Source organism: Exophiala viscosa (assembly GCF_022695815.1).
Source record: "Exophiala viscosa unplaced genomic scaffold EDD37scaffold_8, whole genome shotgun sequence".
Taxonomy (NCBI): domain Eukaryota; kingdom Fungi; phylum Ascomycota; class Eurotiomycetes; order Chaetothyriales; family Herpotrichiellaceae; genus Exophiala; species Exophiala viscosa.
The window spans coordinates 253,898-275,475 of record NW_026944360.1 but is presented as its reverse complement, the minus strand read 5'-3'; the positions used below and the strand labels follow the sequence as shown (position 1 = coordinate 275,475).

At 51.7% G+C, this 21,578-nt stretch overlaps 5 protein-coding genes across 5 annotated transcripts; 3 read left to right on the top strand and 2 right to left on the bottom strand.

Annotated features, from left to right (window-relative positions):
- Positions 1-33: 33 nt before the first annotated feature.
- Positions 34-850, top strand: EDD37DRAFT_469997 (RNAse P Rpr2/Rpp21/SNM1 subunit domain-containing protein). Its single transcript, XM_062813093.1, has one exon. The coding sequence runs from the start codon at positions 147-149 to the stop codon at positions 612-614; it is 468 nt and encodes a 155-aa protein (XP_062668240.1). The 5' UTR covers positions 34-146; the 3' UTR covers positions 615-850.
- Positions 850-2,016, bottom strand: EDD37DRAFT_469984 (uncharacterized protein). The gene is made up of 2 exons (XM_062813092.1): positions 1,392-2,016; positions 850-1,340 (listed from the first exon to the last, which is right to left on the bottom strand). Exons 1-2 carry the CDS (start codon positions 1,668-1,670, stop codon positions 1,086-1,088), a joined length of 534 nt encoding a protein of 177 aa, XP_062668239.1. The 5' UTR covers positions 1,671-2,016; the 3' UTR covers positions 850-1,085.
- A 1,111-nt stretch (positions 2,017-3,127) lies between these two features.
- Positions 3,128-4,393, top strand: EDD37DRAFT_469982 (WW domain binding protein 11-domain-containing protein). Its single transcript, XM_062813091.1, has one exon. It carries the CDS (start codon positions 3,198-3,200, stop codon positions 4,146-4,148), a length of 951 nt encoding a protein of 316 aa, XP_062668238.1. The 5' UTR covers positions 3,128-3,197; the 3' UTR covers positions 4,149-4,393.
- A 245-nt stretch (positions 4,394-4,638) lies between these two features.
- Positions 4,639-7,011, bottom strand: EDD37DRAFT_658618 (never in mitosis a-like kinase; the record flags this gene model as incomplete). The annotated part of the gene is made up of 3 exons (XM_062818993.1): positions 4,639-6,804; positions 6,857-6,909; positions 6,960-7,011. The coding sequence occupies 3 exons, from the start codon at positions 7,009-7,011 to the stop codon at positions 4,639-4,641; spliced, it is 2,271 nt and encodes a 756-aa protein (XP_062668237.1).
- A 12,816-nt stretch (positions 7,012-19,827) lies between these two features.
- Positions 19,828-21,548, top strand: EDD37DRAFT_469922 (uncharacterized protein). The gene is made up of 3 exons (XM_062813090.1): positions 19,828-19,916; positions 19,986-20,196; positions 20,313-21,548. The coding sequence occupies exons 2-3, from the start codon at positions 20,042-20,044 to the stop codon at positions 21,166-21,168; spliced, it is 1,011 nt and encodes a 336-aa protein (XP_062668236.1). The 5' UTR covers positions 19,828-19,916; positions 19,986-20,041; the 3' UTR covers positions 21,169-21,548.
- The last annotated feature ends 30 nt before the right edge of the window (positions 21,549-21,578 follow it).

The following is a 21,578-nucleotide window of genomic DNA, read 5'->3' as shown; positions in this document are numbered from 1 at the left end:
CTGGCACTGCTTGGACTCTCTGCAGTGCATTGACTACTAAACACTCTCTCAAATTCACGCCAAAGGTCTGAAAACGTTCAAACGTCCTCGCGCTTGGTCTACGATATTAGACTTCGACATAATGAACTATCGACCAAGTTACTGCGATGGTCAAATCAAAATCTTCAAAGGGCGATGGCTCTAACATCCCTCAAAAACATCTCCATTCCAGACTATCCTTTCTTCACCAGGCAGCAACCCTCCTAGCCACCACAACCCGTGCAGGAGCGTCTGCGGACGCCGAAACAGGCTCTTCGACCAAAGATCTGCGGCGTGAAAGCACAACAACTCAGCTCAAGTCGGAAGCGACGAGACTATTGACTCAGATCCGTGGAGTGTCTCGAAAGTCACAAATCCGCTTGGGTCCAAAGTTCAAACACACATTCTGCAAGCGCTGTGATTCTCTGCTCATCCCTGGCAGAACAAGCAGTGAATCCATTGTCAATGCGAGCAAGGACAGCAAGAAACCTTGGGCAGACATATTCGAGATTCGATGCAGCACCTGTGGGACGATCAAACGATTTCCGGTGGGCCAGTGCGAGAACAAGCCGGCGGAGCCAGAGTTGACGGCATGAGCAACATGAAATAGATTAGCGAAGATAGACTTTGCTCCTCCTGAAATTGTGACAGATCAACATACATCCGTCCCAACATGTCTGTTTTGTAGCGCGAGCCACGACACTTCTAGCACAGATTTTCTTGCAGATGTCCAATTGAAAATGACGCCCGCTCTTGAAAGCAAATCCATCATTACGCCATGTCCAAGCCAAATAACTTCAAGTCTCGAGACATCCCATGATCAGGAGATCGATTACTCATACATTCATCAGGCATGATTCGTAAGTCAATGACCAGCCGTGAGGCTTCCGTCTCTGCGTTCGCCGTGGTATGGTTTTGGATATAAAAACACGTCAAATCGTTCGTGAGGCGTGGTATGTTGAGGACAAGCACCAATACAGCTTGAAGTATACTTCTTAGTACGGACGCTGTGCAAGTGTCGCATACATCGTCATCTGTCGCGAGCCGCTGAAGGAGCCGGTGGAACTTCAGCGTCGAGGCCGAGTCCCTGATCCATGGCCGCTTATGCGAGTGCGTTCAAATCTTTCCGAGAGCGCATCGACATTGCTTCTGTAGTGTTTGACTTTGTCTCGAATCCGCTTGATCTTTGCAAACTCTTCCTCCAATTTATCGATCTCGGCCAGAATACGCCGCATTCTGGTAATCTCGGAATCCGCACTATGCATGGCAGACTGTGCCCTACCACTCGATGCTGAGACCGATTGCTCGGTTGCGTCTTCTAACTGCTCCAAGTCAGCGCACGAATGATGGAGAGACATTATTGGGAAACATACGTGTTGGATACGACGCTGAATGGTCCTCAGCACATTGTCCAGATGCGTAGATAAGGTTTGCAGACTATGCGGATCAAGCAAAATCCTTCCCGACTGGCTGCTGGCCGCGCTGCCTGCACGAGAACTCGGGTTGGACTGCCTGCTTGTGCCTCGGCCACGGTCGGCCACTCCGCCGCCTTGATGACTTCGTTGGGCCATGATCTGTTGTTGCTGTCGAATGAGAACGAGTTCTGATTGAGTCAGGCCCAAAGAATCAGCGACCGACTGAGACGCGGACATGGACGTCCAGATCGGACTCGAAGCGTGGTTCTGGCCAATCTATGTGTAGACGCAGGAGGCTGTGGACGAATAGCCGTGGTGATCAGACACAACATGTCAGTCCTGAGAGCTGATAGGTGTCCGGCAAGCCGTCAAGAGTCGTGCAAGAGACACCAGACAGCGATCTGGCTGCGAGATATGGCAGTTCGATTGAGCCTGGTCATTGTAGCTTGGACATATCAATTGGCGCTCTTCGGGGAAAATAGCAGAGCCCCAATTCTGGACAGCGCTTGAGTGTTCCTCTCTAAAACGACGGAGCCACCTCTTCTGTAATTTTCTCCCGTCCCCTGCCGGCGACTGGAAATTTAACGGTGAGCAGGGCGGAACGGGGAAGGCTCAAACTAGTTGGGGTAGGACGACCAGCGGCGCAGGAGTAAGGACGAGGGTCAAAAGGGACGCGCTGAGTACGAATGCGGAAGCGGGAGCGGGGACGAAAGCCGTTGAAGACTGTTTCATCGCCTGCCACAGTGATGTAAAATAAGAAGTGAGATGAACGCAACAGATCGCCAGCGGCAGGATGTAAGTAAAGGAAGAAACAGCAGTGCGGCTATCGTGGTAGAAGAGGAGGTTTGAGATGGAGCTTTTGAAATAAGTAGGTCGATCGTAACCCTTCGTCCCTGGTTATTCTCTGGTGTTGCTCGATGCCCACAGTGCCTAGACAGCTTCACTGACGCTAGGGGTCAGAAATGACCAAGAGGCAGGGCAATGGGTTGTGTCAGGAAAGTTCGATTGGCTGTACGTGTGATGTTTTAGGTTCCGTGGGGCGCCAAACACTTTAGAACAGGTGCAAGGGGAGAAGGATGGTGGAAGTATCGCTATCGCTGTGGCTTGTAAAGCGGAGGCAGGCCCGAAGGGTGTGCACCAAGATCTTATTAGCCTGGATTCCATGCCTAACATTTCGATAACCTGTCAGGTGCTCAGTTTCCAATCAAGAAAGATGTTCCTCTTCGTACAGCCAACACTACGTGTCCTTTCGAACTCGTGTCTGCATTCGAGGAACTATCACAGCTGAATCAACGAGGCATGTTCAGAAGCACTCTGTGGCCAGAGATAAGTTCACGCTCACACGCAGGCCCGTTCATGCAAGAGTTGCTGTCGTTCCAGACAGGAGGGACGACGCTGCAGCTTCGCATGCAGCGCTACTGCACTTTGCATATCTTTTGTTCGCCCGCCCTGCAGCCGCCATCCTCGGGATCGCTCGTAGGGTTGGTCATTTCGAACCGGTGAGACCCAAAGGTACCAGGTATCTGGGGGAGAGCGGCCTGTGATACAAGATACTTCTCCCGCCCCGCCTACTGGCCTGTCACTCATCCTTTGCTCTGCCACGGATCCCATACGTGGGGGCCACAATAGACTTTGCTTCCGGGCACCAATCACTACCTTCCAGCCTTATTCTCCGGGCCGCTTGACTTCTGACGTGCCTCCTGCGATTTTATCCCATCACTGAGGTACCAGGATCCAAAACTTTCCTAACAACACGACGACGCGATGGCACGAGACAAAGAACGCTCGGTCAACCCTGCACAGCAGCAGCGTAAGCTAGAAAAAGCCAAACAGCTGAAAAAGAGTCGGGCCGAGTTACAATCGAGGCGCAATGAAAAATTGGCTCGACGAAATCCAGATCGGCTACAGAGACAAATTGACGACCTCAAAGCCTTAGAGTCGTCCGGCGAGATCAAACCCAGAGAAAAGGCCATTCTAGAAGAATTAGAACGAGACCTGAAGGCTGTCCAGAAAGCAAGAGAAGCACTAGGCGAGAAAGCACCGCATTTCGGAGGACAACAGCGGAGAAGAGAAGGCGAAGGCAACAACGTGCTGGGCAAGAGGAGGCATGACGGCGAGCGCAAACCTTTCCAACAATCGAGACACGAGTCGTCAGGCAGCGACACAGATGACTCCGTACGTCGAATACCGATGCCGGAGGACACTCCGCCGCCAATACCACGAGAGTTTAGGCGCAACTTTCGCAATGCAGACAACGCACAACAAGCAGACACCCAACTACCATCAACAGCAAAACCGGTGCCAGTCGCAAAGACAACGTACGAGAGCGCACCACAGGTTCGAGATCTCCGAAAAGAGGCAGTGAACAGATTCGTTCCAGACGTGGTGCGCAAAAAGCAAGAAGCGGCGAAAGGCGGCCCAACAGGTCGCTTGATCGAGCCTGAGGAGATGGACCGACTCGAAGCTGAGGGGTATGTACGGACAGAACAGGAAAGACGTGGAAGTGCAGGCCCTGCTGGGGAGGACCAACCTATGCCAGACGAGGTCGATGCAAAGAGGCTGGCAGAAGAAGAGCAGCGTTTCCTTCGAGAACTTGAGATGCAGGACGTTGAAGGAATGGGCGAGGAAGACACGGGAGTAGGACGAGACAATTCGCAACCGCAAAAACAGAACAGACATGTCGAGATCGAAGAGGTTGAGGACGAGGACGCTTGAGGGAAGGATTGGGACACGTCAAACCTTCCATATACTCTACGTTGAAAGTCCAGGGTCCCCCCCTTTTGATAGCCTCTCTCAGTGCCTTTCTGGCCTTGGTGTTCTTCCCTGAAGGCATCAGAGCAGTCTTCTCCTAATGCTGCTCAAGATCGTATCATGCACATTGTCAGGTTGAGGGGCTTTGATTACTCGTTAGCCTTCGTGGCCTTCGTAGCCAGCCAAGAGATTGCTGACATGAGCACAACTAGCAAGAAGGATTGGGAGCAGCGCAGCACGACTTCATCGTCATTGCATAATCTGTGCTCGATACAAGAGGTGTGTATCCACACAACAGAGAGAAAGAATTTCTAGTCCAACACCTAGTGCTTTTCCTATGCACAACATGCTCGCTTAAAGTGCTTCGCAAGCCCTGAAAAAGATGACATCCTCCAGCCCATACACCAACACATCATACCAGCCTCCATGTTATCGTATTCATCGCCAGGTCGCATCATCGCATCAAGCGGATCGTCTTGAAGTCGCGTTTCAAGAATGGACTGGGCATTTCGTCGCCGAGAATCTCAGGATCCCAGACGGGAGGTTCGGGAAGATCCATGTCAAGCAATTTCTGATCCGAGCCAGTTCTGGCGGCACTCATTGGTCGGCCACCAGCTCGCGCTTGGGCAAGCTCAACCAAAGTACGACCACCAACGCTGGGAGGCGCAGTTGCTTCCTTGCTAGCAGCGAGCTTGCTGACAAGTCTGGTACCAGTGGTTGCAGCCCGTCTGAGAGGGCTCAAGTCGCCTCTTCCTACAGCAGTATTTTCCTTGAGCTCAGTTCGACTTGGTATCTTGCTGAGTCGTCTGGGACTTGCCGGCCTGGATACTGTAGGTATGATATCACCGTCAGTAGCGGCTCTAGTCACCCCTTTTCGTGATGCCGCTATTCCTGCTCGTACTTGTGATGCTGCGCCACTCGAAGGAAACAATGTCGGTTTGGCCGTGAGTTGCTGCATGGTTGCGGTGGTGTGCTGTCTAATGAGGGCGGGCCTGCTTCTACCTTGCAACGGCGCAGGGTTCTTGAAGGGATCGAAATTAGCCTGGTTCGACTTTGGTCGTGTAGGACTGGGCAGGTCAGGAAATCCATCGTCGTCAGAGTCTTCCTCAAGGTCGTTCTCTTCTTCATCTGAAGAGTAGGCCAGCTGTGGTTCCCATTTTGCTTTCTGGCGGGCAGCTGCTGCAAACACATTCTTGACTCCAGTGGCAGTCACTATGGCGTTGGCAGTGGCTTGAGCAGCCGCTGTCCGACGAGGTGATAATGCGAGTGAAGAGATAGACATTGGTGAAGGCTCTGACATGTGAACGTCGGCCGGTGAGTCGAATCCAGTCTTGGCTCTTGCAAATGGTGTCTTCGACTTCTTTGGCGGCTTCGAAGCTGAAGTACCATTCGAAGTGATAGGGGAGTTAAGAGACAGGTCAGATAGATCGGTGATATCGGTCGTCGACGGAAAGTCCTCCTCGCCATTGGTGTTGACCGATGACAGCGGGTCCAGGTTCTCCTTGTTGTAAGCTGGACTGTTATGGTTGCGAATCTCTCTTGGTGGCCTCGAGCCGCCAACGGTTTGATGCTGCTTCGCCACTATCTGGGCAACGCGGTCATCAACTTCCTTGTTGAATTGTTTTCGTAGACTCTCAAGCTCCATTTGAACCTGTCGATCAATCTCCAGTCGTGCCTTGACTTCCCATTCGCGTCGCACTCGAGCGTCAATCTCGGCAGTCATCGCGGCTTGGTCAGTCTCAAGTGCGGACAGTCTTTCTTCGGCCTGCTTGAGCTTCTGCGCAGCGATTTCCTCTCTGGTCTTCAATGCCTTGCCAATGCTAACCATCTCTTGCTGTCGTCGAGCCACCCAAACATAAGGCAAGCTCAACAATGAAATCGTGTCTGGTCGATGCATTGGGTTCGTCTTCAAACAACTGGCAATAACATTGGCAAGGTCTTTCGAGTAGACATTTGGAATAGGCTTGAATTCGCCCTTTCGGATACGTTGGACAAGCTGCAGGTGGGAGTTTGCGTTGAATGGAGGTTCTCTGGTGCAGAGCTCGTACATTATACAGCCCAATGACCAGATATCAGAGTGCAACGTGTACTTCTCTGCCGCACAGATCTCCGGTGACATGTAGAAAGGTGTGCCGACATAGGTCGAGGCAAAATCATGCGAGTGCATCAGTTTTGACAGGCCAAAGTCTCCCAGCTTGACAGACTGATCGTCTCCCAGAAAGATGTTTTCGGGTTTGAGATCTCGATGGAGAATCATCTTTCCAGCTACTACCTGGCGGATATCTTTCTGCCGTGAAAGGTCGTTACCAGGTTCAGGAGGGTCGACTCCATAGTGACAACGGTAGAGTGCCGTGATGATCTGACTGAAAATTCTCCAGACGAATTCTTCTTTGGCGTATTCATTCTTCCTCTTGAGCTCTTTGATGACGGAGCCAAGATCACCACCTCCGCAATACTCCATGTACAGATATAGCTCTTGAGAGTGCTTGATGTGTTCGCGGTGGAAGTAGCCAACGATATGGGGGTGTTTGAGAGATGATAGGATAGAGAATTCGGCATGTAGTTGGTCGCGTTCCTTTTGGGACATCTTTAGGTAGTTGATCTCTTTTCGACATAGGATCTGTCATGCATCAGCCAGGCCCTCCGACAACATACAGCTTCTAGAAGCTTACATGACCATCGTGTCTCCGACGAACTTTGCGAATGATCCCAAAAGCACCGCGTCCTGGTCATGTCAGTAAAGTCTTTCGTGGTGATAGGACCTGAGGAATGTACCGATGATCTCTTTGACCTCGTATTTGTCATTGTCTGCAAGTTCGAGCGCCATATTGATCGGTGGAAGGAGCAACTGCCTTTGTCACACAGACAAATGGCAGGCACGATCAACGCTGTGAATACTGACAACGGCAAACGAACAACGTGCTGGCAGTTAGAGGAGCATGACAATGAGGATATGAGATGCTGAAAGATGGCGCATAGAAGCTTCAACTGGATTGTCTGTGTCCAATCCTTGGGCGTCCAAAGGCACTGAGAATGTTCGCCCGGACGACTGTTGACACTTTTCCCGTTCACCCCGTTGTCCGGCAACGGCCTTTTTTCACAAGCCATTAACGGTTAGCGCCATATGACGTATTAGGCAGCTCGGCTATCCTTCCGTGTTTGTGGCTTGCTTGTTGTAGTAGAAGTATCATTCACAGTAGGGATGATGCACTGCAGAACTTACCATCGTAACCTACCTTGCACATCATAAGACATGGCTTGCTTGTTGGGATTTCGATCATCACAGTCCGCAGACTGGGCTCTGAGAAAAGCAGTCCGATCACGAAGTGTCGAAGCTCGAGCCTTACGCCGGACCGACGTGGCTGCCGCTCCCGCATGTCAAGACAACCTACCTGATTTCTAGACACAGTTTTGTCAAGACAGTGGTTGAACCTACCACCAAGACGCGCGGCATTCGTGGATGAAAGTAGGTTGTGTGATGAGTTGCTATCGCCGCCATTGTTGGAAGAGGAAAATCATGGAAAGAATGTGCTCTCCGACTGGAGGGATTCGCTGTTACCCCTCGCTGATCAGCCGCATCCCTTCTGGTAGTAAGCGTGATTGCTTCTTGTTCAGCTGAAGAAGCGCCTTATGCATTGTGAATAACCGACTTGGGTAATTATCGGCGTTCGGTCAGGCGCGTGCCATGCAATGTCAACGAAGGATTCTGTAAAGCCTAGACAGCGCCTCAAGCTGTGGCAGGTGCCGGTCCTGGCTCATCACCTTTCCATGTCAGGAAGGTCAACGTTTACCGACTACGATTGACATACATGCGGCCGGCATACACAGATAGCATTGCATCTTTTGTGGCTTCCACATGGCTGCACCAATTTCCCCATGAAATGTGCTGGACTGTCACGAAGCCTCAGACGGTCTAGACGATAACGGAAGCCATTTATAATGGCGGCTGCATTACAGCGGACTTAATGACCGGCAGGATGTTGCATACTCCAAGAATAAAAAGATATGGTACTCCGTGGTCAAGACCCTGTCCCCTTTGTACTCACTCACCACCCCCTGGCCTCGCTTGACTCCCAGAAGCAACGTCACGAAGCCTCCTGCAATCTAGTCTGCAGAGTAGGTCCTTTGGCTCGTAAAACACACCCCAGGTTCACTGAATAGCTCTAAAAAGCGCTCTTGGCCGCTTATGACAAAGTCCAACACGGGGAACGTGATGTCCAACACTAGCAGACTAGCTGCTTCTGGAGAAAACTATCTTCACACAATCACGATTCCTTGACACAGGAATCAGTCTCACGATGTGACTCTTGCTGAAATCCAGAATGCCGGGTGAAGTTTCTTGCGCTACAATGGGGAAATTCATATTCGTACCGACGGGCACCTTCTGGACCCAGGTAGACAAGATGCGACATAACGAACATCAAAGGGTGGCCTTATTATTATCTCATTGACAAGTTGTCCCTGGTACTCTGGAGTCTGGGCACGGCATGGGCCTGAAAATGTACGTCAAAAGCGTCCAGGGGGAGTTGGATTGAGCGAATACGGCCTGGTTGTCGATCTGGGAAGTTCCCACCGGCAACTTCCAGCTTCTCCCTTAGTTATTGGCCCAGAATCCTCCAGCCCTCCCAGCAGCTGTCCAGTCTGTTCGAACGTCAAAGTCTGTCACCGAACGACCTGGATGTTTTGCCTGCTTGGCGGGTGTTCGGTGCGTTAGATTACCTAGGTAGCCAGTGCCAGTCGACGCCATTTCTGGAGGGCTGCACTACTGGCAGTTCGAGACCACCTAGTGCGCCTCTAATTGACCAGTGCAAGAAGCAGCCTGAACGAGGAAGCTCGGATAAGTCTGGGTTTGGTTAAATTGGTCTGAGAAGTGGAATGACCGATACGCTCAATATTACAATATTACACACAACTTGAGTTCCCATAGCGCGGTGTGATTACCTTGCCAGTCTGCATTGTTGGCTTGGCCGATGTTACATTTCCTGCTTGCAGTAGTCGCTTGCAGCACACTGGCGTTTGAAGAGTCACAGGGAGCGCGAAACATCGCAGACAAGGTGGTTGTACACCGTCGATTTAGCGGCGAAGACTTGAGCGGGAATGCGGGATTGAAGGAAAGGAAGGCCCGAAGGACACTGCGCGATTGATGTGCTGATGTGCATTGGCGCCGAGCTAAGGAGGTCTGCAGGGGGGTGGGCATGCGGTTGATGCGCAGGGGTGGCTGCCACGTGGAAGTATTTGGCGGGGGATGCGAAGAGGCCAGCGTCTCGAAACCTCGACGCCTCGTCGGAGCAAAAAGTCAAAAGTGTCCGACTCTCTCCGTGTCGCTGACCTCCGTTGGTCAAGATAGGTATAGTCTGAAGCAACATGGCCAGGGCTGTTGCTAGGGCCATGCCAGTCGCGGTAGTGTGGCCAGGCGAACACGGGTCTTCTTCTCAATCCGGAATTGTGGTCCCAAAGTTGAAGTGCCCAGCTCCGAAAAGGGCTCGAAAGGACTTGCTACGGTCCATGCATGCGTGCAGATGGATTCACCTGAAAATCGGACATAGTCCGAGAAAAGTCAGGTAGCGGGAAGCGACAGATCAATTTTTGGATTGCGGTCCGGTCACTGGTGCGTCTGCCACACTCTCACCCCGTTTCTAGAATGATTGTGTATGCAAGCCACGGCCATGGAACCGACAGAGAGGTTCAAACATCGGTACCACAGTACCATAGCACACGTGGAGCGAACGGCACGGCATGGATGCAGGGGCTTGACACAGATTGGCAGCCTTCAGGGGAGTTTTTCTTGCGTGAGTGCAAATTTGACAGATCCCTACCTCTTGCTCTGAAGGCTCAATCACAAAGTTTGCGAAAGTTTTGCTGCCTGTCACTTGTGCCCGCCAGCATCGCAACGATAATTGCAGGCGACGTCACAAGCACCAGTCCAGTGGTACGGTCCACGGCAGCGAGAGACGATACAGTATGCCTAATTTCAACAGGCATGCATCAGTGCCCACTGCCCAAGCCCAGCGAGCGTAACGCCGAACGGGAATGAGGGCATCCGATGGGTACCAAGAGTCCTGGAAAGCCTATTTCTGCACAGTGACTGCAGAGCGTGAACCTTCCCATAGGAACGAAACCATTCCAGGCGACGGATTTTTCCAATTGATCTCGAGGCATGCAACCCAATGTACAGCACGACAACCACTTAGGGGCGCCATAATAGTATGGCCATAGTAATGTACCGCGGCGGACGACTCGCCTTAAGGTGTCGAGCAAAAGCCAATATCGATCGGTCGGCGCTTCCTCATTTTGACGCAAAAGTGCGGTGATGGGATTTCTCCTAAACTTGTGATCCCCAAGATTTTCCACGTGGTTTAGCTGTGCCGGGGCCACCAAGCGCGGCCCACACCACCCAGAAACTTGGTCAACACTCACAGAGTTCCCGGTCATGCCCAACTGATTAGATTATAAATTGTAGGCAAGTACGTACAAGTAAGACTGTGTGGTGCCATACCGTCATTGACGTATGCAAAGAAGCCTCTAGGGTGAGTGAATAGGATTCCCACGACTTGTGATTGCTGGAGGTCAACGTTCCGTTCTGACGCGGCTTCGGCCACGAGAAACAATTAATGCAACTAGCATGCGCCACATATGCGCCTAGAAAACGTGGACTGCAGCGTGTCGCCAATTCAGAACCGTTTCGGCGGGATTGTACCTTACTGTCGGGTCAACGAGGTGGCTTGGTCAGCGCATGCGACCGTGCGACCGTAGGTTTGGATTCTGCCGATGGCAACCACGCCACGGATGCATTTTTCCACAAGTCCACATCCACTGACAAGACGTCGATTCATGGGTTAGGTGCAGTAGTAGACCGGATGATGTATGCCCTGCAGTAAACTTGGAGCAACCGTGTCTCAGCACAAACCACTTTCAGGCTGGTCTTCTTTCTCGAATCTCCAAGAGCAGCAATGTGGGATACGAGGCTGTACCAGGAAACTTCTGTCGAGAGCGGCATGTCAAACCTTTAGCGAACTTCGAGGGTTTATCCATGCAGCCTTCCTCCTCCTGTGATTGTGTGATTGCGAGTGATGGTCGGAAGTTTTGAAACCATCGGGAGTGGGGGATTGCTGTCCATGACTTCTCATTTCGCTTCACAGCCCTGACCGGTCCAGGGTAGCGATCACGAGACGGTCAAGGTTGACTCTTATGGCGTAGATGTGTGCCGGGTATAACTTAGCAGGCTTACAGCAACAGTGATGGTCAGCGTGCTTGAAACAGGATTGTCAGCATTACTGAGCAGCCACATGGGAAATGACCAGGGGCAACGCTTGAGGGACGATCAAACAGACCATGTGCAAGACGATCGACGCGCGTGGCTGGGAATAGCCGGGATCTTGACGAGAAAATACGACGCTCGAGACGCTAAGTACCGCTTGTGAGAGCAGGGGACCGTGCGTGGTTGGCAGCCGGGTGAACTTGGAGTCTCAGAACGATTGCGTCTGTGCTCGTAAATGCTCGCCGGTCTCGGGACGGTCGTTCTCTATGTAAGGACACGAGGGCATCATCGTGTAGAGAAGACCGTCCACACGATCGATTCCATGGATCTCTTGCATAAATCGACATTCAAGGAGCTCCGGCAATCTGCAAACTCCAGTTGTAAGAGAATGAGGCAAGCATGATTTGGAGACTGGATTACTGGATTGATGATTTTTGTTCCTTGATGATGGAGTGTGCCAGTAAGCGAGGCAACAGCAGGGGCCAGGAGTGAAATGGCGTGCACATAATCTCCGATTTGCGCCTATTGGACAAGGCTTCTAAGCGAGCCTCGTTAGGTGCTTGGAAGGTTCGCAAGGGCACTTCATCAATAATCATCAACAGTCAAAGAAACAACGTCCACTTTGATCTGAGCCCCGTCATACTCTCTTTCTTCTTTCTTTCAAGGAAAGCATATGGACTACTGCTGAGGCGGAGTGATTCAGCATGAGACCGTTGACAAGACAAAAGCTATCCAGGGATGGAGGTACGGAGTAAAATTGTCAAGCTGCAAAGCAATAGGAGCATGATGAGGGCCACACTGCTCGATATTCCTGAGGTGGCACCCCGTGGGAGAGATGACATACCTCATATTGTTATAACTGACTTGACCATCACTTCTCGTAAAATCATGCATGATGGCGGCACGGCTCCGACATACAACTTGCATCGAGATCTCCCTCCACTGTGAAGGATCATTATTGATGAGATGCTTTCAGAACGTGAATTTCCTGAAGGCTAGGTTGGGTTTCCGCTTAAGCCTCCTTCCTATAGGGTGGTCCCTAGAATCCTGGCCTAACGTTGGCGGCTGATTTGTCTATCGTAGCATCATACGAGGTCGACCAGGACCAGGATCAGGGGGCCCTGCTCAGTTATGCAGACAATGGACCCTTTCCACCCAAGGGCCCTAGCTACCTTGCTACAAGCCAGTCGCTGCTTGACTAAAAAAAGGGATCGCCGCTTGATCGCTGATCGTTGATCGCCCATCGGCAGTCCGGTTGGTCTTACCAGTTTTAAGCTACCCCTACCGGTCACCCTAGGCCTTTCTACTAGTAACCTTAGGTACCTGGGATTTCACCACAACCACCACCACCACCACCGCCAGCCGAGCCAGGGAAGAGCTGACCTCCAAACAACCACGTTTTTACCGGCGGTTCCAAAGCCTCTCTCTCGCTTATTTCAAACACCATTTGTACTGCACCGCTCCTAGCATTTGGCCTAGTCCAGTATACTGTACTCGACTCGACGTGATTAGCGCCTTCCTCATGCAGTAGCAGCAATTATGGGCATCAAACAGTAAAGGGCAACCGTAGTCGAGCCTCCACGGCACTTGTTTTTCAAGGCGCCTGCACCGATCCTCACCGATAATGACACCCACTGCTCGCTGTGAGTTGCTGTTCCCTTGCTGCCCTCGCTTCGGGTGGAAAAGGAGCCCATTTCAGGTCTTGCTCGACTCGACTAAGAGGACCTTGTCCTCACTGCACACTATTAGTCCCGCTACTGTTGGCCAAACGGCCCATACATATACTCAGGTCTATCCTGTATACCCGCCGTCATCTTTTTCCCCAAAGGCTAACGTCCGGGCTGTGGGTTCCCTTTGTTGGGCCCTTTGGATTCGTTACAAGCTGCATAGTCCTCCCCTTGTGCGTTGCTACCTTCTTGAATTTGATCATACCTGCACCTGCAGGAGCCTCGAGCTTTTCCGGCACAACCCCACCGGCTTTCTTCTGTCCTGCCAGCACTACCAAGCGTGGAAGACCCGCGAATGTGCTATCTGCCGTAGTCCTCGTTTTCAGCCCTGACTTGTTGCGACGGGGGCACTTTCCGGCGAAGAAAGGATCGCCCTCAGATCGGATCACTCTCCCAGTACAGTACGTGAGGTTGGAACTTCCTCCTGTACCTGACTGGCAGCTAACCGATGTGCCAGAGCGTCTCAATTTCTGATAGCCTGATCCAGCGGTCCGTGGTTCAAAAGTCTCTTGTCCACCGCCTCGTGGCTCAAAGCCTTGCTATACCTTGTTAAGCCCTTTCCGGCGCACGAACCACGCACATCCACACGCCCGCCCTATTCGGCATAGAGTCAGCACTGGCCCGGGAGCCTATATTACAGTACATGTCGGTTTACGCTAACGTTAGACCCGGGTGACGAACTCGCTACCCACCAGGACTGGGGCCACTGTGTACGTTATTTGCTGGGTACCCATCCCAGATGCCACACTTTGCTCGTACCAACGGTCGGCCTGTGCCTTAAACCCAGCGCCTCGTCCACTTTTGATCTTCCCACATCAAATCCTGCGTATTCTACAGCCACAGCTTGTTCACACATACAACCTGTAGCCCGGAAACGACTATAGCCGCAGGATATCACCTCATCGGCCTGTGTGTAAAACCCTCAGTCTGCAAGTCGACAAAAGCCGTGCCCAGCCGGACCCGCCGAAAAGAAGACGAAGAAAACCACCGGCCCCGCCTACATCAGGCCTGCAGCAGCTCTGACGATCTGCACCTCTCGACTGTTCGGTTCGGAAGCGCCCTGTCCATTTGCGGGCTTGCTCCGTCACGTCTCCATCACTCTGGAGGATTCATCTTCGCAAAGCGGATTGTCAAATCTGCTGTCAGTCAACTTATAGTCCAGTATCCTACATCTTTCCTCCTATTGCAACGTCACAACTTCCATATCCACCAGACGAATCCCCCAAATACATACAGCACCTGACGACTTTCTTCGTCTTTCAAAATCTCTTCGCAAAAAGGGCCATTTGACTGGACTTACCAGAACTACATCTCTGGGATTATCGGCCGGTAGATCTCCCAGCGTCCATCAACCCTAGTGGGATCATCGTTCCAGACCTTCGGGGACCCAACTAGTATCATATCCATAGCATCATTGAGGTCATCCACCACGTGGAAATCTCTCGCGGTCCAGCACATCACAAAGACTCCATTACAGATTAATATCGTGCTCCTTCGATCAGTCACGGAAGAAGCCGCAAGCCGTGGTTGTCAACTCTGATCATACAAGGAGTCTCATAACTCTCACGTCTCATGGTTTGACCTACCTACTTACGAACTACCTGTGCCATGGCATTGGCGCTTCCTCCAAGTCATCACTTCTATCGAGACTTGCACAAACCGCTCCCCTCGCCTGCCTTCCTACTTGCGCCCGCCGCGATGGGAAGCTACAAACCATCCCTCCCTCCCTTTCGCGAACTGATGGAGTCGGTTTCGGAAAAGGCTGAGAATGGTGAGTTTCTCTTGACCGTTACGACGATGGAAACTAACAAAATCTAGATAAAGGCAAGGGAAAACCTCCCTCCCCCGTCTTTGACCCTCCGCGACGGGTATCTGGAAGCTCCCAAGGTTATTCAACAAGCCCCGATCGACCAGACATAGCTCCGAGTCCCCGACATTTTCCTCCACCAACTTCAGAACTGCCTCCAGCGTCCAATTTCGATCTTCCACGACCATCTCCTACGAACATATCACCTGTCACTGCGCCTGGCCGCAGCGACTACTATCCGGCAAGCTCTACAAGTACGAATCCTGGATTGTACGCGCAGCGAACATCAGGATATCTGCCCATTACCACGGATCCCGCGCAGGCATATCCACCAGTCCCTGATTCACATACGTGGACTATGGCCCATCCTCCACGGCCTGTTACTGATACCATGCAGCAGGAACAGGTATCTGCCGATCCTGCAAGGTTCAACGGGCTTACGCAACAGCGGCCACTGCCACCCAGCTTTCCACCACCTATGCAAGGGGCGGGCTTGCCCCCACTGGAAGGAATGTTACCCGGGTCCAGTTTACCTCCCATGGACCCTCAGATGCCACCAACGTGGCAACACCACCACTTCTATCCGCCCGCCAATCCGCCCGTTTACCCACAGGCACAAGAACGATACATATGTCCTACCTGCAGAAAACCATTCTCGCGACCAAGTTCGCTCAGGATTCACGGGCACTCGCATAGCGGCGAAAAGCCTTATGTGTGCAAATACCCAGGATGCGGCAAAAGTTTTAGCGTCAGGAGTAACATGAAAAGACACGAAAGAGGATGCCATGGCGGCGAAAGTGCCTCAGGCGCAGGGTCAGGGTCGATAAACAACGGGGACAGCTCTGCGACGAGCAGGTAACGATTACGGCTCTTTTTTGAAAAACTCGAAGAAAAAAAACATGGTCCTATACAGCAAAAGCTCGGAAAATTTGATGGATGTGTGCAAAATGGGGTCAGCAACGGTGCACTTTCTGCATCAACGTTTCTAACGATAATAGAAGGGCGCTGTTTCTTCTGGTCTTGCCTTGTAAAGTGGTCAATGTCTACAGATTTCATTCGACACGATCAGATTTGGGAAAACTCGACGATTGTGGCATTATTATGTCTTCATGAAAGCAGCATGTGGTCCTCTAGCGAGCCACCATTTTTGTTTCCCTCGATAACGGCCTCGAAACGACATGAATGGAGTAAGGTTCTATGGATGTTTGGATTTGGGAAGAGAGCGACGGCGAAGGATTGGGAGTGTCATTTCTGCTCTTTTTTGTTAGCTTTCTGGCTGTCCGAGAAACGAAAAGTTGGCCACAAACAGTTGCAACCATCATACTCACTTGTATGAACATTACACACCGCATTCCTGTCGGCAGACTTGTTTCAACGATTACAAATCGAGCGAAAAGTTGCAGTCGTGGAAGGAAATTAGTGGCTTTGACCCCAGAAAGAGTCACAGTGTACACTATTGAGTATCGCAGTCTCAGATTGAGTGAACCAGGCTAACGAGGTGGAATGTACATTATTTACTTGCTTCCGTCCAGCGTTGTATTGCATGGCATGGCATGGCATGGCGCATGCATCTTTGTCACCTGTTTGGCGTTGAGAAGGGCGTCCAACGAAGAAAAGTCGGGCAGTGGAATTATCAGCCATGGGGCGCCACGTGCGTCCCCTCAGTTCCATTGCGCTGGGAATGATGACAAGGCACCGAAAGAAGGGGTTTATGGCGCATAATTGAGAAAGACGCACAGGGCCATGTGGCATGCACCGAAGATGCATCCAAAATGGGTCTGCTTGTGATTTCTGCACAGAATGCTGCAATGCATGGACTAGGGTCGAATCCACACCAATCGGAGATGAACGATGGGGGTCCACAATCTAGACTTCTAGACCTTCATTTCGACCGTCGAGGCTTGGTCGAACCAGGTCGGTAATCGTCGCTGTCTTCCAGGTCCCGGCACCTGGCTGGCGCAAATCTTCTTTTTTGCTCTTTCCACCAACATCTGGCGTGGCCCACACGGCACAGCAATTCACGATCCTCTAGTAAGTTGCAGATTGCCAAGTCGTGTCGCTCACCCGCCCAGGGGTTGTTTCTCGACCAGAAAATGGCGCTATCGATGGACATGTTTTTCCACGTGGCCCCTCGGCATGCCCGATCTGATCGATTGATCCTCACACCCACGTGGAAAGAATGGGCCCTGGTAACACCGCGGCAGCCCGTGCGCCCGCAAACGCTACAAGCGAGATTCCGTGTCCCACGATCTCAGACATCATGTCGAGGTCACGCCACCTTTTCCAGCAACACGGTAATAATGAAATCCTGGCGCAAAACCTTGCCAGATTCGAAACCAAGACGTTTTCCTGTGGGCTGCATGTTTGACAGATGCCACCGAAAGCATTGCGGAAAGGGAGGTCAATCAGCCGTCCTCTTGATCCTCTTGACGGTAGATCATCCATTCTTCTCTTCTACCCAAAAGATGGCGCTGAACACAGCGAGATCAGTTACTTTACCACGATCTCCACAGACACAATTAAGCATGGAATGGGTGTTGCTTTTGGCGACTGGGTTTGGTCTAGCATTGCACTTTCGAGCACATCACTTTCTAGTTGCCAACAAACACCTGTACCGTCTTATTACGTACTGAATCGTCATCTACTTCGGCCTGAACTATGTTCATGCCGACACCACGTACATCATTGCTCAAGCTTGCATCTCGTCCAACGAACAAAAATCGGAATCATGCTGCATCTAAGCGAGGCGAATAGCCTACAAAGATGACTGGAAAGGCTAGCGAGGCCAAGCCCGCCCTTGGCGTCGGATCCCTGACGCCTATTTACAAGGCCTATTCCAGAAAGTATCTCGGCTATGGCCTTACCGATCCTCGGCGCCCGACCTTTTCTGGACACAAAAGTCCTAACTTTACGATGCTGACAGGGATATTCACCTCGCTCTCGTTCCGACGCCCGTCATCAGAGGACAACATTTGCGGTCAAAGGTCGGTGCGCCGTCCTTGACAGCACCTTTCTCGGGGTCGATTCCGACCGAAGAAGACCACATTTTCTCGTATTCGTTAACAAGGGATCCATTTCTCTTCGACCTGCATGGCTTTTTAATGCAGAACATTGTGGGTATATGGTGAGAATGCAGACCCCGATGGATCCTGTGGACTTAACCCATTTCTCTCAGCCTTGAGCAGAAAGGGTAGTGAGACATGTCGGGGTTGTTTCAGCCGTGGGGATGATGACCAGCGCGCTTTTCTCCGTGCCTCTTTGCTCACAGTCCATCGTCACATCGCTTAGACCGCTTAGATCGCATAAGACGACTGACGTCTTCTTCACCGATAGCTATTTGACACAGCAATGCAACTGCAGCCTCAGATTATGATCCCCGAAAGTCCGACCTGCGTGGCCGTACAGTAGTAGTGTTGACGCCCACTAGGTGCTGCAAAGCTAGGGGTGAATGTGTGCCATATCACGTACATTAGCGGGAGGTGCCTGTCACTTAGACTCTTTCTTCCACGGTAGGTGTTGCAAAGAGACATCGTCACCATGATGATCATGGACAAATACGATACCGAGGAGAAGACCATGCTCTCACTGGGCCTTCAGCAACTCCTTCTAGAAGAGTACTCCATTTGACAGGTCTAGGCAGCGCCTAATGCATGGTCTGAGCGTTTTTTCGATCATGACAGTACCTATTGACTGGTGACATGCACGACATCATCACACAAAGGGTCATTGTCCACCATCGAGCGTCAGCATAATGATGCGCTGGCACGGGGACGGAGTGTCATTCTAGCCGCCTCCTATCTTCTCCATCGTCGACATAGCCTCGGGGACTGTTGAGCTCTAGTAATAGCTAGGTGTCGCCCTTCAGAGACAATCATGCATACCATTGTGCACTGACAGATGTCATCAAAATCGTTATAGCAATTTCTTGCATGTCAAAACAGGACCGTTGGAGGGCTGGCCCGGGCCGTCGCTACGCCCAAGATACAGATCAAAGATTGGAAATACTCCTTACAGTGTATGCGGATATCAAGACGAAATGCTGCTGCGGACCTGGCGAACGACCTCAACATGGGGGCAGGCCTTCCTTTCAAGCCACCATTGAATTGACGGCTGATGGTGCTACGTTCTGTCTGTTTCTGGGTCCATGCCACACATGCGCATCGATTGCTCATTCTGACGATCTCATGCTGATCGTCGACATGCCCACGTCCCAGGAAAGAGACAAATCTGGCCGGCCTCTCACCATGCTAGGGTTTCAATAAACGCAAAGAATGGCCGGGATAATCTTTGCGTGGCCATCAAGTAGGTCTTTCCCCCCTTGCTGCCGGTCCGATCTTGTCATTGGCAATAACCAGCTGGTCGAAGTCAAGTTCGAGATCCTTCTCATCTCTAGTAAATCTCTCGCACGCCTTCTTTCTTCGCTCGCCGGCGTGTGCTGAAAGCTCTCGAGCGAAACATCTCAGAGAAGGCTAAGACTTTGCCAGAGTCCCCCACCGCTAGCAGTAATGTCAAGGGCGATCGCGGCGAGGAGGACTGCAACAACAAGGACGATTTTGGACGTTGTGCTCTCAAGGTGGCCGCTGGTGAAGCCGCTATATGAAGTTATGACGAGGCTGAGGGCCGACTTAATTGGATATCATTCACTGCTGATGGCGACACTGATCGATCAATTTGGGCCGTCACATCGCATTGAAATGCTTCCCTAGCTTTTTGCTATTGATCTTTATGTGACCGCGTGTCACTTGACGATTTTTCCGCGCGGTTTCGATTCACTTTCACATCACAGCCCATGAACCTACATTTTCACTTCCTTTGTTGACATCCGCCTTTCTTCCTTTCACCATCCTTACAACACAACACTTCCATCTCCATTCAACAACAACAACTCCTCCACCACATCTTCCTGCTTCTCTAACACCTTCTGCTATCAATCGTCAACGGTATGTGCCTCCATCAACACAGTTTCATGGTCTACTACAATTACTAATACCATACCTCGCCTCATACAGATCCGTTGACTGCAAAACAGTTCCCACATAACCACCAAACACGTTCTAGCGTCGACATGGCTCCAGCTGACAGTGCTTCGCCAGCCACGGCCAAGCCTATCATGAGTAACGACGCGTTCCTAGCATCCTGCATCAAATATGCCAAAGACAAACTGGCCGTCGATTTCGAGAAAGTCGCTGAGGACACTGGCATGAGCAAAGGCGGTGCTGCGTAAGTCTTACTCTTCGCCCATCTAATCTCTCAACCTACATGTTCATATCTGCACCATCGCCTCCCATCTTTACGACTCATCTGTTGCTGTTGCGAGTTACTGACTCTCAATCAAGCAACAAATTCCGTGCGATGATGCAGAAATTCGAAGCCGACGGCGCTGCATGGGTACAGAAAGATGCTACTGGTGACCCTGTCACTCCGAAGAAGGCTACCACTCCGCGCAAGCGTAAGACACCAGTCAAAAACGGAGCTGCCGAAGACGATACCACTGCTGCCGGTGATGATGCCACTAAGCATGATGATGACGACGTCGCTGCTGAGGAGCCGCCACCGAAGAAGAAGCGTGCCCCACGCAAGCCAAAGGCTAAGCCTGCTGCGGAAGATGACGATGCTGAAGCAGCAGAGAAGGACACTGCCAAAGACACCCAGACTCCTGCCGGTGATGACGCTGCCAATGGTGACGATGCCGAGGCTGCTACTGGGGAAGAATCACCAAAGAAGAAACGTGCGCCACGCAAGCCCAAGGCTAAGCCTGCTGCGAACGGTGATGACGCTGAAGCCGGAGAGAAGGACACTGTCGAGGACGGTGCCACTGAGGAAACCCCAAAGAAGAAACGCGCCCCACGCAAGCCAAAGGCTAAGCCTGCTCCAGCTGGTGACCAGGACGAAGGAGATGACAAGGCCAAGGTTGCTGCCGCTGACAAGAAACCTACTAAGGGCAAGGCTGGCAAGGCTAAAGCTACTACCAATGGTGCTGCAGTCGATGAAGGTGGCAAGAAGGCAACTGCGGAAGGCAAGGATGGCTCTGAAGAAGAGGAAGAGAAGTCCGATGCAGCGGCTGATGGTGAGAAAGAAGGTTCTCAGAAGGAGGCCGATGTCGAAGAAGCTGCCGCTGGTGATACTGATATCGTGGAAACAGAGGCCGGCGATGCCGATGCTGATGCTGGCGAAGAGGACAAGGAAGACTGACTCGGCAGGCACAGCTGCTGTCTTGCGCCCTTCCACTGTCTCTTGGTGTTCTTTCAGTATCGGTGATCAGGACTCATGATTGGACACGGCTACGAGTTGGATCTTGTCGATGGTGGACAGTCGATCTCGTTCGGGTGAAGAGTTTTCACAGGGCTTTTCTTTTCAACAGAGGCTGCGATGGCGAACAGTGACACAACAGCGCCCCAACAATAGCAAGCACAATTCTCCCTTGCAGCGATCTTGCAAATGCAAATTGAACTTGTTTCTCCTCACATTCGTCTTCAGTTTTAGAGTTGTTCCTGCCTATTACCGCCGAAGTGACGCTGACAAAGTGAGTTCAAGATCAAGACTTCTCACCTCAGAAACTCGTCCGATGCCTTCTCGTTCTCGAAGCGCACATGCTATTTCGA